Raw genomic sequence first — 16,554 nt, forward strand, 5'->3', positions numbered from 1 at the left:
TGTGTGACAGCACACCCTCTCCAACTGCCCCGGGTGAGTTTTAATGTGTGCGTCTGGATCACATTTTTACTTGTCGGTCGATAATTGCGCTTTATACATGCGAATATTTGTTGCGTGTGAATTCATGCGTGCATATGCATGTGCTCGTGTGTTGACAAGCTCAGCGGGGGTTTTCATATAGCTCAACAAAAGAGGAGTGTCGATGCTTTGTGCTCTCAATCAAATAAACGGGGCTTTTTTAAAGCACATATGTCCCCTTCGGAAAGACTCGTTTAGACCCTGTATATCTCCACCAGACGCGCACACAATGAAACTAGCTGTTTAAGCAGAACTATCGTCTTGCGCTTTCTCTCTTACTTTTGCACGTGTCCAAATGCAACATCTAACACTCGTTCTCACCCCCAAGTGAGCGTGTGGATATCGTCTCTCACCATAGACTGTTTGGAGCCGACCTCTTCCGGCGTTAGGGACCATGCAACATGTCTTACAACACAGCGAAGGGGGCACATGCTAACCCCCCCATCCTCACACACATCACACATCACAAAGAAGGAAAACACACACGCAAGCAGTGGCCAAATCAAGGCCTTTCCAAATCTAATCTGGTCCCAAAACGCATTTGGATATTTTAAAAAGTTACTAAATAAGAAAACCCTGTCTTCCAAAAAACACACATTTACATGTTTGGCAGACAATTTCATACAAAGTGACTTACATTGTTTCATGGGATCGAACCTATGACCTTTTAGGAATGCTGATGCATATGACATTTTATGCATGCAATAAAAAATTATATCATCATTATTATCAACAACATATCGTTCCTGTAGCTCCTGTAGTGGTACAGCATTGTGTTAACTTGGCAGTCCCAAAAGGTCATGGGTTCAATCCAAGGTAAAGTATACTTTGTAATGCACTGCAAGTCGCTTTGGATAAAGCATCTACCGAATGCATAAATGTAGTTATAACGCAAATGTAAAAGCATCAGAACATGTTTTTAAGGAACCAGAGAATGTGTCATCAGGCTGTAAAACCTTATTTTTAAGCATACAAGGAGCAAATCACCAGATGTCTCGACACTTCACTCTCGAAAACTTTCCTCTGGTTGTTGCATGGTGTCGGACATCTGCTAGGCCTTGACCCATTTCTATGTGCGAGCAATGTGTGGCGGCTCTAAGGTTTGGCTTTTTGACCGCCGTGGCTGTTTCTCATTTTCTACGTGAGAGCGAGTCGAGCGCTAGCTGCCAAGGGCAGGTTAAGCTCCCCGACTCTCTCCTCCTGTAGATCTGGCATCCCTTCAGTTCCTCGCATAAAAGGTGGCAATCTTCATTAAAACCTCTTACAGACAACTGTCAGTTATTCACAGTTAGAAAGAGCCAGCTGTTGTCACTCGCTCTCTCTCTCTCTCTTGATCCCTCTAGTGAGACGAAAGCCACCGGTTCATAACGGTGGGGTTTTGAAGCGCTGTCTGTTCTGAAGAGTTTCAAGGTGACTGTGTCATCCGCACTGCACGCGAAGGCATTTTTGTATATCATTATGTCGAAGAGACAAAAGAGCAATTAACAAATAATTACAAAAGATTTTTTGCTTTGGATTTCAAACAAGCCGACATAAGGAGAACTTAAGTATGCTAATGACAAATCATTTGCATGCATCCAAACACTTTTTATGAAAACATCATTTTTGATATCCTTAGATGTGACCTAGTCTGTGAAAACACAGCTAACATGGATTAGGCATAGACCTCTCTAACTGTTCAGCTACTGAAAGAAAATATCAGATATATTAAGCAGAAGTGAATTGGGTAATTTATGCGGCAATAGCAGCACCAATAAAATTGCTAGACTTGACCCAACTAATGCAATGACTTTGTGGGCGGGGTTATCTTTTTTTGTATGACCAATGGCAAATGGAAATAGTGTTTACAACTTGAAAACATTATATTTGCAATTCTGGTGCCATTCTTCCCGGATGGGCCAGGATTTGGGGTTCGTCTTCCGGAAGTCGTATTTGTCGACCGCATACGTCATAGAGGATTATTATTATTATTACACAAAAGCAACCGTTACATTTTAAGGTAAGAATGTAACTATTATTGTATGTCTTATGATTTTAACTGAATGGCGTATGCAGTCAACAAATACGACTTCTGGAAGACGCACAAATATTCTGGCCAGGACGCGTCCGGGAAGAATGGCACGTAATGAACATTTTGCACAAAACCTTACACCTTACGCCACACACTGATTTGCCACAAACACACCTGTGCCAAACCAAAACACCAACACACCTGCAAACATTCCCAGTATTAGGACAAACTTGTGTGACAGTATTGACACAGATATGAGCCAACTCATTGAAGGAGTAACATTTCAGCCTTACTCTTTCTCTCTCATGTTGGCAAAGCGGTTGCTGACGGTCTCATAAATAAGAAGTTGCGTTGCACACCTGTGTACCTGCAGCAGTGTGGCTGTTACCTGGCCAGTGAGATATATCTGCTGTCCACAGCCTCATTAATCAGCTCTAATGGAGCACCGCTGTGTGTGCCCGAACATAAACACACGTATACGTACTGTACATACACACCTCCTACTGCACCTACAAGACTGTTAAACACTTGCGCTATAGATACAAGGACTTTTCAAATAAAACATTCATACACTCACAAAGTCCGTTGAATGTCACCTGCACAAGGTAGGGTATAAATAAATAAAAATATTACTCTTGTGGCTGGAGGCAAGAACAGTACAGCTCTCGACCGTACCTCTCTCTCTCTTTCTCTCTCTCAGGCTTGTTTCAGATACACATGCATGCTGTAATCGTGGGAGGCAATCTTGCTTAAATGTAAACTTATAGATGAAATTTAGATGGTCTAAGTTAAAAGGGACATTTCACAAGACTTCTTAAAGATGTCAAATAAATCTTTGGTGTCCCCAGAGTATGTATGTGAAATTTTATCTCAAAATATCATATAGAGAATTTATTATAGCATGTTAAAATCCCCAATTTGTAGGTGTGAGTAGAAATATGCCGTTTATGGGTGTGTCTATTAAAAATGCAAATGAGCTGATCTCTGCACTAAATGGCAGTGCTGTGGTTGGATAGTGTAAATTAAGAGGTGATATAATCCCCTTCTGACATCACAAGGGGAGCCAGATTTCAATGACCTAACTTTTCACATGCTTGCAGAGAATGGTTTACCAAAACTAAGTTACTAGGTTGATTTTTTTCCACATTTTCTAGGTGGATAAAAGCACTAGGGACCAAATTATAGTCAGATTTTCATAATATGACCCCTTTAACAGGCATTATTGTAATGCAAACTGAATTCACTCCGCTTACACGCTGCAGACTTAAAATGTGGAACTGGTTTTCCTTGGAAGAGGCGGAGGAATTAACACTTAACACAGGCTTAATGACGCCTGCGAAAACCTGCCATTCAAGCGCATTGGTAAATAAACCTCTCTTTACAGGTGATCCAAATGTGTATCGCTCCAGACAAGCCTCTGTTCCAGCGCTGATATGTAATTAAAATCATCTCCAAAATTCTCCTCGACAGGACGGGCCCGAGCCAAAAATGTAAATGACATTAAGGGAGACAATGAATTGAATTTTGTTTAATGTCCCTTTCGCTGGTGCTAATTTACATAGCGCTTTTCCAACAAAAGCTCTGACCTTCTAAACGCTGGCATTTGCTCAGCTCGGAGAGCGGGCCTGCGTTGGGATGAGAGGGAGGAGATCTTTTTAAGTAGCCTGGTCGGAGAAGATACAAACAAAAGGCCAAAATTATTCTAAATAACGACCGGTGTTTGTTTTTAAAGATTAAAAACCTGCAACAGGAGAATTTTACTTTAGCTAATAACCAACCATAATCCCTTTCTAAAAGGTTCTCCTATATTAAAAAATATATATATATTAATTAATGAATGTTTAGCTTAATCTGCACCGTGCCTAAATGCCAAGCCGTCCGAACAGGTGCAAAAGCCTTGGCAAAATGAGCCGTATAAACAGTCCTGCAACAAAACATTGTACGCTGACAAAAAAAGTCAATCTCATGAATTATTTAGTATGGGGGGGTTCTGACAGAGGTCAGACCTTTGTGACCTTTGTGACAGGAAGTGAAAGGGAGATCGGTTGGCGAGGAAAGCCCTGATCGTTTGAGTCAGAGAGGTATTATTAGTATTGCCGGGTGATTCGGGGGAGGTAACTGATCTGACGCCCACCTCTTGACGTCGTTGATGTTATGGGATATAACACTGTATCTCTAAGACTCAATCTATCTTTAAAAAAACACTGAATAATCTATGGCGAAGCGGGGTTGGCTTGTGAAATATTTACAGACCCATCGAGGTTGAAATTTTGTAACAGCTGTGAAATACAACCAACTTTTTTCCTCTTGAAGAACCTAAAGCTGCACCAAAGTCCAAGAGAAATAGTATAAACAGATGTCTGGCTTGACTACAGGAAAATAGGACACATTTGGAATGATAAGTCTCCTAAACTCCATTGAAAATGCCAGAAGCGAGCCGGTGCCAGTTATTGTCCAAGCCCGTGCCAACGAGCAGTATGCCTGCCCCATGTGCCATCTGGGAATGTGGCTAAAAACGTTATTGATAATGGATCACCAGATCTTTTGGTCATGTTTAGCAGAATATTTTATCTATATATCTAAATCTATTCACTTCACTGAACACGGACACATGAACATTTCCAGCAATAATGTTGGCATTCCCTAAAACTCCCTCATGTACTGTAACATTCCGCTTTCAAGAAAACCAGGACAAGACATTACTTCACAGGATTGGTTTTGTGATTACAAATTAGCTTGATATCATACACCCCACTTGCACTAACACTTCACTCATCCGAGTTTCATGTTTCCCTGCGTTTCGAGCTCCCCAACCTCCTTGTTCTCTAAGCGGCGGATACAATCGTCAGTTCGTGGTTGTGATATGCAGACAATGCAGAAGGCTAATGAAGCACATCTGCTTTTGTGATCCGACAGAACGTATGAAAACTATCCTCTCGAGCCTTTCAGACGCCTCACAATCACATGTTAGCTTTTTTATTCACCGTTTCAACCCACCACAATATCCCTCCTTTATACTCCGGCCTTCTTCGGAGAATCAGAGATGTTCTCCTTTTCCTCTTTTACTACTGTTACACATATTGTTCACCAGACTGAAGCACAAAGCGCCAAGACATCCGATCCATCCACCTCTATTTAGCCACGATACAAAGCCGAGCAATTTATGGGAAGAGCCAATGCGTTAAATATCAGCGAAACCCTGTTCAAGTAAAGTGAAGGTAAATACATACTTAAAGACTCCACTCGGAGAGAGAATTGACTCTGACTGCCTGAGATTCATTTCAGGATATGCTAAGAGGAAGTGATGGCTGTTTTATCTTCTATTCAGAAAACCAAAACAAATCCTCCGCCATGTCCTGCTCTTTTTTTCCCTCGCTCTCTTTTCTCTCTGTTGCGGTTGAGTTACACTGAGACCGTGAACGGCAGCCCTGTAACTAATTACCGTTCGCGCACTGTCACAACTCTTCAGTAAGTCTGTTTAAACAAGCTAATCATTTAATGCAAAGATAACCAGGGTGAATGCTATTGATTCACGCTCTCTGAGAGCGTGTTTACAAAAGATGTAAGGAATTCACACCCCCCTAAAAAAGGTTAAACGCAGGCAGCGTTCCAAACATAGTGAGGTGCCTACATAGGCAGCATATTTATAGGCTTTCATGAGCTGAGGGATGACACGAGTAAAGTGAAAGAAATGCACAGTGATTGTAAAAAGTTTAGTAACTCATTGCTGATCCCTATTCGTATGATGCAGTTGAGGAATGTTACATGTTTTGCGTGCAAATCAGGTCAATTTAAAATAACATGCACCCTTTGTAGGCAGCTGCCTATGTAGTACAGCTTTAGTAGAGAGAAAAAAAATGATAAATAGCTGCAACATAAATCTATAGTGATTTCCTCATAATTTGATTTACTTTTGGTATGCATCAGTGTTTCCAAAACTGCATGACAGACAACCACGAGAAATGCTCAGACCTCAAAACACGGCAGCCAGTCCTTTTCCAACACTTCACACGCATGCGCCGTGACTGACAGCAACAACTGGTCACCGCTATTTGATTACTAATAAGAAAGACGTTCCCTGTGTCAGATACCAAGCATTCTCCGCTAAGCAAACAGCTATTTCAGCAAGTCAAACATTAGCATTGCTATCCACCGGTGGCACATATTTCGTTCCCGGCATTAGCCGTCATCTCCCCTCCGATCTAATTTCTCACTCGGTGGACAGGGAAGTTCACAAACACGAGCAGGAAAGAGAAATAGACTCGTAGCTCTTTACGGCAACTGGCTGCAAGTTGGGCTCGTTCTAGCTCAGTACTCTCCGGAGAGGCCCAGTCGCATTTACAGTCTCAGCCTCGGGTCCGAGACCTGGCCTCCCTTAATCCACAAACGTGCTGCCACCACAGGAATAATTGCGGAGTGTGAGTCTTGTGAAGTAAAAGTAACCTTGAGCCAGACCCACAAAGAGAAACATAAGCAGTAGAAAGGACGTCAATTACGCACTCCACGGGAGCCGGTGTGTTTGAACACGCTTTCCCTAATGTGATCAACATGCAACCGCCAACAGCCAGCCCAGAAACATTACTCATTTCACACCAGCAGAAATGTAAAGATGCCTTTTTACCTCCAACATGCACGCTCGTAGACAGAACACGCATTGCACTGTTTACAGGGTAGATAACAGAGATAGGAGCAAGGGCTCTTGTTAACAAATAGGGATGAAAGAGTTGTGAATTTAAAGGCAAACACTCTCTAGATGTGGCAAACTCATCGCTGAGAGGGGAAATCTTGAGGAAACTGCTTCCCTGACAACTCACCAGCAATTACGTATTCCCTAAAGACACCCTCGGGTTTCCATGTCAACCCACCTGTGCGCCAAGACGCACAACAACACGGCAACCGGGGCAAAGCGCAGCTGGTGACGGGCCAGACTCTGGGCTGCACACAGAACGGAGGCAGGAAGGAGATGGACTCTTACCTGTCGATGATGACGGGGTCTGAAGGGGTTTCGTTTCGGTTTCCACAGCTCTTTTTGTCACAACACCGACTGCAACAGACGGGAGAGAAAAGATATGAGGGAATCAGCGAGCAGCTTGCATGTGTCTTTCGTCTTCCACTTCAGTTTTATTCATCTGACACCCTCTCGCCCTTTTTTCTAGTTAACCACCGAGGTGTTTGGCGGAGTTTCTGGCTACGCCCGGCGGAGTTAGTGGCTGATGCGGGTGGTGGGGTAAACACAGAGCCTGACGCTGCGGCTGAAGGAGGGAAAACAGCATGTTTTTGGTGTTTGTCTTAGTGCTGAGAGGAGGAGAGGGGGTGCCAGGAGGCTGGGAGGGGGGGAAAGCTCTCTCTCTCTCTCAGCCCCAGCTTTTGTTTACCTCTAATTGTCAAGCTGTTGTGTCTGGAGAGGATGCAAGATGCCACCTTCAACCAGGATTTCTGTGGGGCAATTATTAATTACCAGCTCAAAAAGCCTCCATCAGTCTTCTACGATGTGCCAATGCCTCCATTTTGAGGCCCTGAAGATGCTTCCATTATGGTTTCTTTAATTAATGTTGAAATTATAGAGCAAAAGAAAAAAAGTCATGCCTCTTGAATTTAAAGAAACCCACTTGTATAATGGTTACATGTCTAAGTGAGCTAAATTTACACCATATGGTATGGAAAACACGTAAAGCTGCTTAAAGCTGACAGCTAAAGTGATTAAGGTATGCCTGTGGACCTCTGCTTAAGACTGGGAGACGCATCTGTGCTGCTTTGACGCAAGCAACAGAGTGAGATGCAAGTAACTTTCTTCATCGTTAAATGATGCTCCATAAACTCCCAAAGTTTGAAGCGTTATTACCTTGAGCTCATAGCTCTGATTTTATTAATGGTGTAGGGTGCGGTAAGAGTGACGTGACCTTTACGCATGTTACTGGTTCTTTGCCCGTTCTGTGGAAAATGGAGTGCTTATGTCTACTGATTATTTCCTATAAAAGTTATTAAATATAGTGTAAATTTTGACTTTAAAAATATAACCCCAGCATAACGTCTACGAGAATCCAAAAGGATACTCTGTGGCATGTGCGTAAAATCAAAATAGATAAAGTAGCGCGCGGTTAAATTGCTGAGGTTGAACATCTAGTTTCCAAAAAGGCCTGCGCGCACACGTCTCAGTTTCATCCGCCTGTGTGTGTGCGCGCGTGTTTTTCAATTCGTTCCGTAGTGCACTACGTCCAGTCAAATCATTCAAAAACCCGATGTCAATCGTGGCGTTCTCATTTGCGCATTTGAAGTGGAACTTCTTACACTTACAACACAGTCGGAAAAGCAAGCAGTAAATCATTACGCATAAGCCGTCTGACAATTCTGAACATTTGAATTCTTTTCAGCGTATATCCAGGCCAGATCTATTCAGAGATGCATTGATTTTCTGTAAGGTTGGCGCTCTGGGGCTCTGGATGGGCCTACATCATGTGCATAATGCATTTATGAAAACATGACAAGATATCTAGCTGATAAAATAAAAGATCACAGTCAAATGTAATTATTTATAATTATCTAAAAACTTGTTTTTCTTACCTGCACATGATTTCGTGAGTGAGAAGAACTCGGCACATTTCTGGGTTTTTGTCCTGCCCTTCATAAATAATTGCCTTGAAATCAAAGTGAGAGTGAAGATATTTTAAACAGGTGAATTAAAAGATAACATTATCAACATATTAAATATCAAAGTGTATTTATCGTTGAAGATGAAAAAAATGCGCTCTTAAAATAAAGCTGAACATTTTGGTTTTATGACACAGTTTAGGCTTGTGAATTAGAAAATATAAAACACACACACAATTTTTTTTTACCCCACATAACAATGTTTTTATCAGTAAACCAATAAACATGCCCACATACTAAATAGAGATAACCTTTGAGTTATTAATTTGCATAAATAAATGTGATGTTTGAAATGAATATCAACACTTGGCCGGTCATTGCGATGACAAATTATAGCACATGCATATCACTTTAGAAATGAAGAGTCGCATATGCTTCTGTTTAGATCTTTGCGGTGTTTATTTGTGCAATGATAATAGAAATCACATAGATCTCGCTTCTCCGACGCAGATGGTCGCGGTAAATAATACCCATAACCATACACATCAACGCGGTTATAATCTGCAGATATTTAGGGGTAAAGTGCTAATGGGCAATCTGTTGTTTATTTTGAGCCGCTAACAATGATTTTTCTTTAGATAAAAAGCGATGTCGGGGGGTACGGTTGAGTAATTTTTGAGCATTGGCTTTAACAGATGGCGTTTGGAGCTGTAGGTGCACACGGGCCTTGGTGCTTTTTGCGCGTTCTGTCTCTCTCTCTCTCTCTCTCTCTCTCTCTCTTCCTTTCACTCTCTCCCTCCCTCCCTGTTTCCCCTTTCTCCCGTTATGATGTACTGTGCAAGAGCGCACTCCAACGCACCCCATGGACCCCACAGAAGGACGCGTTGGAGTGCGCACTTGCACAGTACATGATTAGAAACATAAATCCTATTATTATATATAAAAAATATTATTCATCTCTGAATATAAATGCACTGTTGTATAGACATAAAACTGAAAATGCATGCGAAATGTAAGTAAATAAACACTTGGTGCAGGCTACATATCCACAATATATGACCAATTATTTAAAAAGTATACTGGCAATAAAGTCACTGTTCAGTTTTAATATGCCTTCCCATGCATTCGTTTGTAATTCTATAATGAATCATATTAGTTCTGCACATGCAGCATATGTACATTTAAACACTTAAACACAAATCAAATAATTGCAAGAAAATAAAAAGCGCACTGGCTAAAATGTATCAAGGCGCCGGCGGTCTGTCTTAGACGTTATTTGATGTGACTTTGCTATCTATATTGGCCTGATTTATTTTCCTGCCTCACACAGAAAATATACGGAAATCCATAAAGTGGCTGTTCAGCGCCATTGACTGTTTGATCATGTTCAGCCCCATTCAGAGGCGGCTCAGATAAAACCATATTTTCCTGTGATGCCAAAAGACAGATAAACTACAGATAAAGAGAGCCTGAAAATTAAACTAAACACCGCCCTGTTCTTCACTGTGAGATGGTTAAATGGACAAAGAAAACGAACAAAGTGATTTTAGAGAGAACATCCGAATACAATATGAACTGAAGTGTATCTCTTACGCCTGAAGCTTTATTTTTTATGTCTTTAACCAGATCGGATTACAAGCGCAACAAAAGTGACAGTATTCATGTGTGACAGCGCGAATTATGTGACACGCTAAATATAGGCTAATTAATAATTATTAAATAGTCAAATAAAAAATATATTTTATATATTTTTAATTAATCCATATAAAATATAAATGTAAACATATTCAGTGTGCCCTACAAAAATATGTTTAAATTAAAATGCAATTTTAAATGTGCCAAATGTACCCGCATGACCATAAGCTGTATATTGTCTCAATAAAACATTTTGATTCAAACAGCCAAATTGAACTTGAAATAAAGCGAAATATTTTGACATCATATTTTAGAATAAGATATTAATATAGCCCAAAAGAAACAAATGTAAGCAAATAATAAAAAACAAGCGTCCATGCACGTGGACTTTTATAATATTATAAAGAAACCTTAACTCCTCATTTTACCATTATCCCCTAAAATGTCTTTGGCTATTTGACGAGACGTGTATTTCACCAGAAAATTATATGTGTAATTTGTCTAAAACGCGTGTGTCATATATTTTGTGCCCTCCACTATTGCATTAATTTGCAATAAATTATCAAGCAGCTACACGCGCAAAGTCTGTAGATTATAAGAGAACATCGCGGTAATGTAATACACATTAAATTAAATCAGCTAAATAACCTTCTCCCATTAATCAGTGTAGCCGAAAATAGAGGCACGGCAACGCTTTACTTCTCAATGTCCATAGTACACACATTACATCCAAATATAATTAGTTACGGCAGCAATAACAATAAAAATGTTAAGCTCTGCAGAATACATTTTAAGGACGCATGTATTTCATTATTCGGTATTTACTTATCTAACCAAACGCACGTGTAAAAGAAGCTTACAATGACAACACAGATTATAAATAACTAAACATACACACACACACACACACACACACACATACGAGAAATGAAATTCAAGTTCTTACCTGTTTTGTCATGGAATCGATTAACCGAACATAAAGATCCTGTTCTGTTCTGACGCCTGTGGGAAATTATTTTTTTGTTTTTCAATGTGTGATTTTTTTGTGAAAATACTTGCTGTAAAACTAATATGATCTACGACTCTGTAAAAACTATACCTATAAGTTGCTAAGGCAACAAAAATAAAAATTCAGAAACTATCACTGAAATTTACAAACAAAGGTTTAACATCAAATGTTTGCCATTTACAAGAATTGCAATTTTTAAACTTCACAAACTACATTCAGCAAATGTAACCCAATGCGCCTCCAATGAATTTGTTTGTTATACGCTGAATAAAACACTTGTAAATCTATCCATGCTGTATAGAGAAATTTACACTTACCGTTGCTGTACAATAGTTGAAGTTTGTAATGTATCCCATTGTTAGTTTTTTCACTGTTAGGTTCCTGAAAATAAGCATTTGTTTGGGGTCAGATTGGCATTATTGTGGTGCTGAGAATTTAATTTTTGTCAGTTTTTGTAATTTATACGTTTGGAAAATGCATGCATTTTTGTTGTTATGCATGTTTTCTTCCCTCAAACAGAAATGTGTAAATGTGTATGTTTTTATCCGGCAACTCTCCAATTTTGTATTTTAGTATAATAATCTTGTCAGTAATGTTTCCCATCACTATATAGCGAAACTGTGTGTGTGCATTTTGTTTCTGTGATATCCTCGTTAAAAACTGTTTTAAGGCGCACGTGTTTTCCCAAGAACTAGCTCTGGAAGTTTTATGGTGAAAATTCAAAGCAGTATTCCGGAGTGGCGCTTACTTTCTCCTTTTCCACAAAGTCCACAAAAGCTGTCCTTTCGATCTCCACTGGTTGTCCCTGTCTGTCATAAAGCGCCAGGACGAAGTGGAAAAAATTGGATTTTCTGAGGTTGGATGGCGGCTGTTTCTCATAGTGCGCCCGTGCCAGACCAACTCCACTGCGGGCAAAAACAAGACACCAGTGTGGGTTAAAACAAGAGGCATACACTTGAGATATAGATGCAGATAGAATGAAAACAGTGGAGATGGGAGAATTCTTGATTTGTCACTTAAACTGTAATATGATGTAATGAACAGGGGAAAGCGGCGAAGAGGTGCATGGGGAGAGTGTAATTGATACATGGCATATTGGGGATTTAGGGGTCGATCTGAGAAATGCATTAAAAATCGGATGATTTGGCAAACGTACCTCTGGGCGGCCGTGTTCGCATCCACCACCCCAGCCGTGTGCATCCACGATCGGACCGAATTCATGCCACTGCCCAGCGGTTCCTCTTTCATAGTGGTCCCCCCTCTTGGTATATTTTCCTGAATCCCAAACATTAAAACAGTTCGCGTGCAACCCACTTCCAGCCAAGGAGATGAAATGAGATTGTGAGCAGGGGCGCGTCGCTCCTCCAAGAGACCCTTCGGATATCAATAAGAGTTTGTTTGTGATTTGTTGAAAAGAGAAGAAGGAGGGAAAAAAGCACCCGCGATTCTCAGTCCTGGTTCCTTCTTCAGTCCGTCCTGCGTTGGCACCACATGAACGATTCGGTGCGTAAAGATTCTCAAGCCTTTCCAACAGCTTGTTTGGATGGACGGATGGAGATCCTCCCGTGAAAGAAGCAAAAGAAGTCGCTCGAATAGCAGGGATATTGTTGCTCTTTCTTGTTTTAATTCAGTTAAACATTTCTTCTAACTTTGTATTGTAGGTGATGCGCTTAGCTTGCTGTCATCCTATTACAACGGCATCAAAAAAGGCTTCGGGACACTGCTGAATCCACCACTTCTGGCTCCAAAAGACAAATAAACGCGTAAATGATCACCGTGGAGGTGTTCCCGGACACGGGAGAGGATGATGAGGGGCCTTTAGCGCGTCTTTGCAGAATGGATGGAAGCATACAAAACTCAACCCTCTATCCCCCAGGACTGGAACCTTTCCCGGGAGCCAAAAACTCCAGACCCACGGGATCCACGCTGTCAGAGGATGACGCGCGAGTGGGCGTGCCTTTGACCAAATATGGAGAGGTTTGACGCTTCCTGTCGTTGGGCTTTAAGCTTGGACCGTGAGTACGTACGCGAGTAGAGTCACTGCTGGTGCTTTTCGCTGTGATTTCGCTGTCCCTTTACATGAACAGCATGTCAAGTTATTAAAAAGGAACAAACATTAACGTTAACGAAAGTCACACAAATACCTGGCACTGCATGGAAACTGGCCTATATATATAATTTTTTTAATGCTGTCAGTGATGCACCTACTGCATGTGGGCTGTTCAGATTAATCTTGATGCAAGTTTATAGAGTGCAAACGGGGAAAAGAGAGAGAGAGAGAGAGAGAGATAAGGTGGAAAGAACTGACCACCCATCCGCTTGGCCCAGAGGAGGGGCAGTCGCAACTGTTTTTGCTATTCATAATAAAAATCTTACTGGACCATCCGTGTCATGCTGCAGTCACAATACCATGCAAATAACAGGGTTAAATACCCTGGGTGCCTTAATGGCAACGCGTGGCAGGGAAAGCAAAATTTTGGATAACCTATTGATCACTTTGCACGGTTTTATCATGTGATAAAGTGGCTCCCGGACAGGAGTGTGGAGTACTGGCATTTTAAGAGTAAATGCTCCTTATACTAAACACCCTTCTCATCTGCATAATGGCGTAGTGCCTGTCTTAAATTATAGGAACATGAACTTCTAGATTATAAAAGACAGTTTGCGTGCGTGGAGAGATCCGAAACTCCCAGTCTTCTTGCGTACGAGCTCGGGAAACGCGTTAATTTTGTAAATGATTGCAGAATTACATCCGAAAGTGTGAAAGGACTCGGGGGAAGCATTGCGTCCACCCTCTCCTTCCATGCGCTGCAAGTAGGATGTCTTTTGCAATAAAAATATTATAAGTTATCACGACAAAACGGGTCGCATTTTCTTTTCTTTTCTAAGGTGCTGCTGTTTGTGTTATTGGCAAGATGTGCATGAATGTTAATATTTGAATTAATGGGCGAAAATGGAAGTCCGATGTTGGTTATCTGGGGACCCTGTGCGCTGGAGGGAGGGATGGATGGACGGAGAAAGGAGAAGAGAGATGTGTTTTACAGAGCAATCTATTCTGCTAGTGTTGGGGGTTAATGACTATTGCCAAAGATAAGTGAATTATCTAAGCTGTTGCTCTTGCCTCGACTCAAAATCCATCACATTGCATCGTCGTCTAATTAAATACGTAAGTAATAAAATTATATTTTACGATAATTTAAGATTGATATGCTTTTTCCCTTTAATTCGGAATGATTTTGATCTATGCATACACTTAATGCGAAATGTAAACTTTAATGTAAATCTTACTGTTCAGTAATCGCAAATGATAATTCTTATGTTTATTTATTATGTTCACAAACGTGTTGTGTATGTGTATATGCGCGTTTATAATTATTGTTATAAAAATTGAATTTTAATTAAAATGATGTGTCTGATAATAAATACATCTGGTAACCTTTTATGTATATTGTCAAAATGTAATTTGATATGTTTTTGTTTGATGGTTATCATATTCCTTAACCATTAGTGAGGTACTCTATCCATCTAACTTATACCATAATAAATATTTCAGGTTTGCTAACCGAAGGCCTAACCTACAGTTTCTCTAATACAAATTACACACCAAAGCGATTTCAATCTGATTACCAAATTAGGGTTTTAAGGGAAATCCCTTTAAATCTGATACTGTTGACTGGAGAAGTTCAACAATCCCATCGCGTAGGTAACGATCCCGTCCTAAAAAGGAGTTTTAAACCTTATTTGACAACAAATGCAGCTGCCCCTCTATTTTGGAAGATATTAGGCGAAAATGAATGCAAATCTGTGTTCAGAAGCCATCTGGCCGGAGACGGCAGAATCAGCTGCTCGCCTGAATCCATCTCGGCTCATTTCTGAGGCTCATCTGGACCCCGGAGCCAAAGCGTGCAAAATGCGCTTTTTAATTCACCAACTTTCACTTTAACTCCTCGACAATCACAAAGCAGCGTTTGAAAATAAGAAATCTGTCAAAACATTTATTTTATTAAAAATGCACGTTTATTCAAGAACTATTTTAATTGCGTAATGCACATTGAAATTATTTGGCTGCAATGAGGTTCATACGTCAGTGTTTGTTATGCAAATAAAATGTCAAGATTAAAATTATAGCTAAAATATAATTGGCAAAATTTTTGTCAAAGTAAAGCTTTTATCGATTTTTTTATTAATAACAAAAATAACAATAATAATAATAACAACAACAACATAATAATAATAATAGAAATAAAACAATTTATTTAATGATTTTAAAAATAAAATAATTATATGCGTAAAATATTTATTTTATCTCTAACATTTGTCCATGTGTACGGTGCGGATTTAGCTCTATTCTGTCTGGCCGTGTTAGATCTTATTTGGGGAGATGTACTAACAGAGAGCGCGGGACAAAAGAAAAGTTAGTCATGCAGAAGGTGTGTGTGGGTTTGAATAAGATTTGTTCGGCGTTGCCAAGACCTCCCGAAGAAACGACCCTCCTCCTCATTGTGTGTGAAGTGTTCCTTTTGTGTGAATTTACGGGGTGAAGCTCCAATGATCCCCAACAAATTTGCATTTAAATAGCGACATCAACCGATTCGCGTGCCACACACCAGTGGCTTTCCCAGATGTCAAGGCAAAGTCAGTCAGATGGCCAGTGCCCAGATGTCCTCTCCACGCATCATACCAGCGCACCACGAGCGCGTAAATACACGCGGATTGTCCTATTTGCATCTTTGCGCGCGGCCAGATCATTCAAAGCCCATTTTTAATCTTAAGCGGTGTGAGGCAGAGAGGGCACCTGCAGAACTCCAGAGAAACTATAGATGATGCACTGAGAGCCCTGGCTATGATAAAATTGGTTGGAGAGGGTGAGATGTCACACTCTGCACCTCGATCGTTGTGTTGATAGGGCCTGTCTGTCTCCAGCATCACAGAAAAGCGTTGACATGTGCGTTTGAGCTGATGCCGGCATTGACACATGAAATTAAATTACCAGTGCTGCTGAGATTCCTGGCGCAAAAAAACGGACAACTGACCACTCAGAGCGCGCGTCATGTACTAATAGGCGTGAACTAGCTCATCATAACTAATCTAACAGATTCTAACACCAGTGCATGCTGATAGATGATTTGCCCTCTGAATATCAATCTAAGAAATTTAAATGAATCGACCAGCTCCAAACGTCCCCTTTCATCACAATATGGTCTAGAGTCAGGCTGGTTTTAAGCACCACAGT

General features: G+C 40.6%; 1 protein-coding gene across 18 annotated transcripts in view; it reads right to left on the reverse strand.

Moving 5' to 3' along the window:
- Positions 1-15,492, reverse strand: part of ebf3a (EBF transcription factor 3a) — a 98,520-nt gene extending 83,028 nt beyond the window's left edge. For 2 of the 18 annotated variants that reach the window (XM_065262974.2, XM_065262982.2), the window contains exons 1-6: positions 12,478-14,734; positions 12,070-12,226; positions 11,639-11,702; positions 11,259-11,314; positions 8,651-8,724; positions 7,065-7,133 (exon numbers count right to left, since the gene is read on the reverse strand). In XM_065262974.2, coding sequence (XP_065119046.1) covers positions 7,065-7,133; positions 8,651-8,724; positions 11,259-11,314; positions 11,639-11,702; positions 12,070-12,226; positions 12,478-12,611 — 554 coding nt within the window. In that variant the 5' untranslated portion in view covers positions 12,612-14,734. Of the gene's footprint in view, positions 1-7,064; positions 7,134-8,650; positions 8,725-11,258; positions 11,315-11,638; positions 11,703-12,069; positions 12,227-12,477 lie in introns of all 18 variants that reach the window. The other 16 variants (XM_065262988.2, XM_065262971.2, XM_065262985.2 and 13 more) reach the window with 13 other exon arrangements.
- Between the last annotated feature and the right edge of the window lie 1,062 nt (positions 15,493-16,554).

This window comes from Paramisgurnus dabryanus, chromosome 1 (genome assembly GCF_030506205.2).
Source record: "Paramisgurnus dabryanus chromosome 1, PD_genome_1.1, whole genome shotgun sequence".
Lineage (NCBI taxonomy): Eukaryota > Metazoa > Chordata > Actinopteri > Cypriniformes > Cobitidae > Paramisgurnus > Paramisgurnus dabryanus.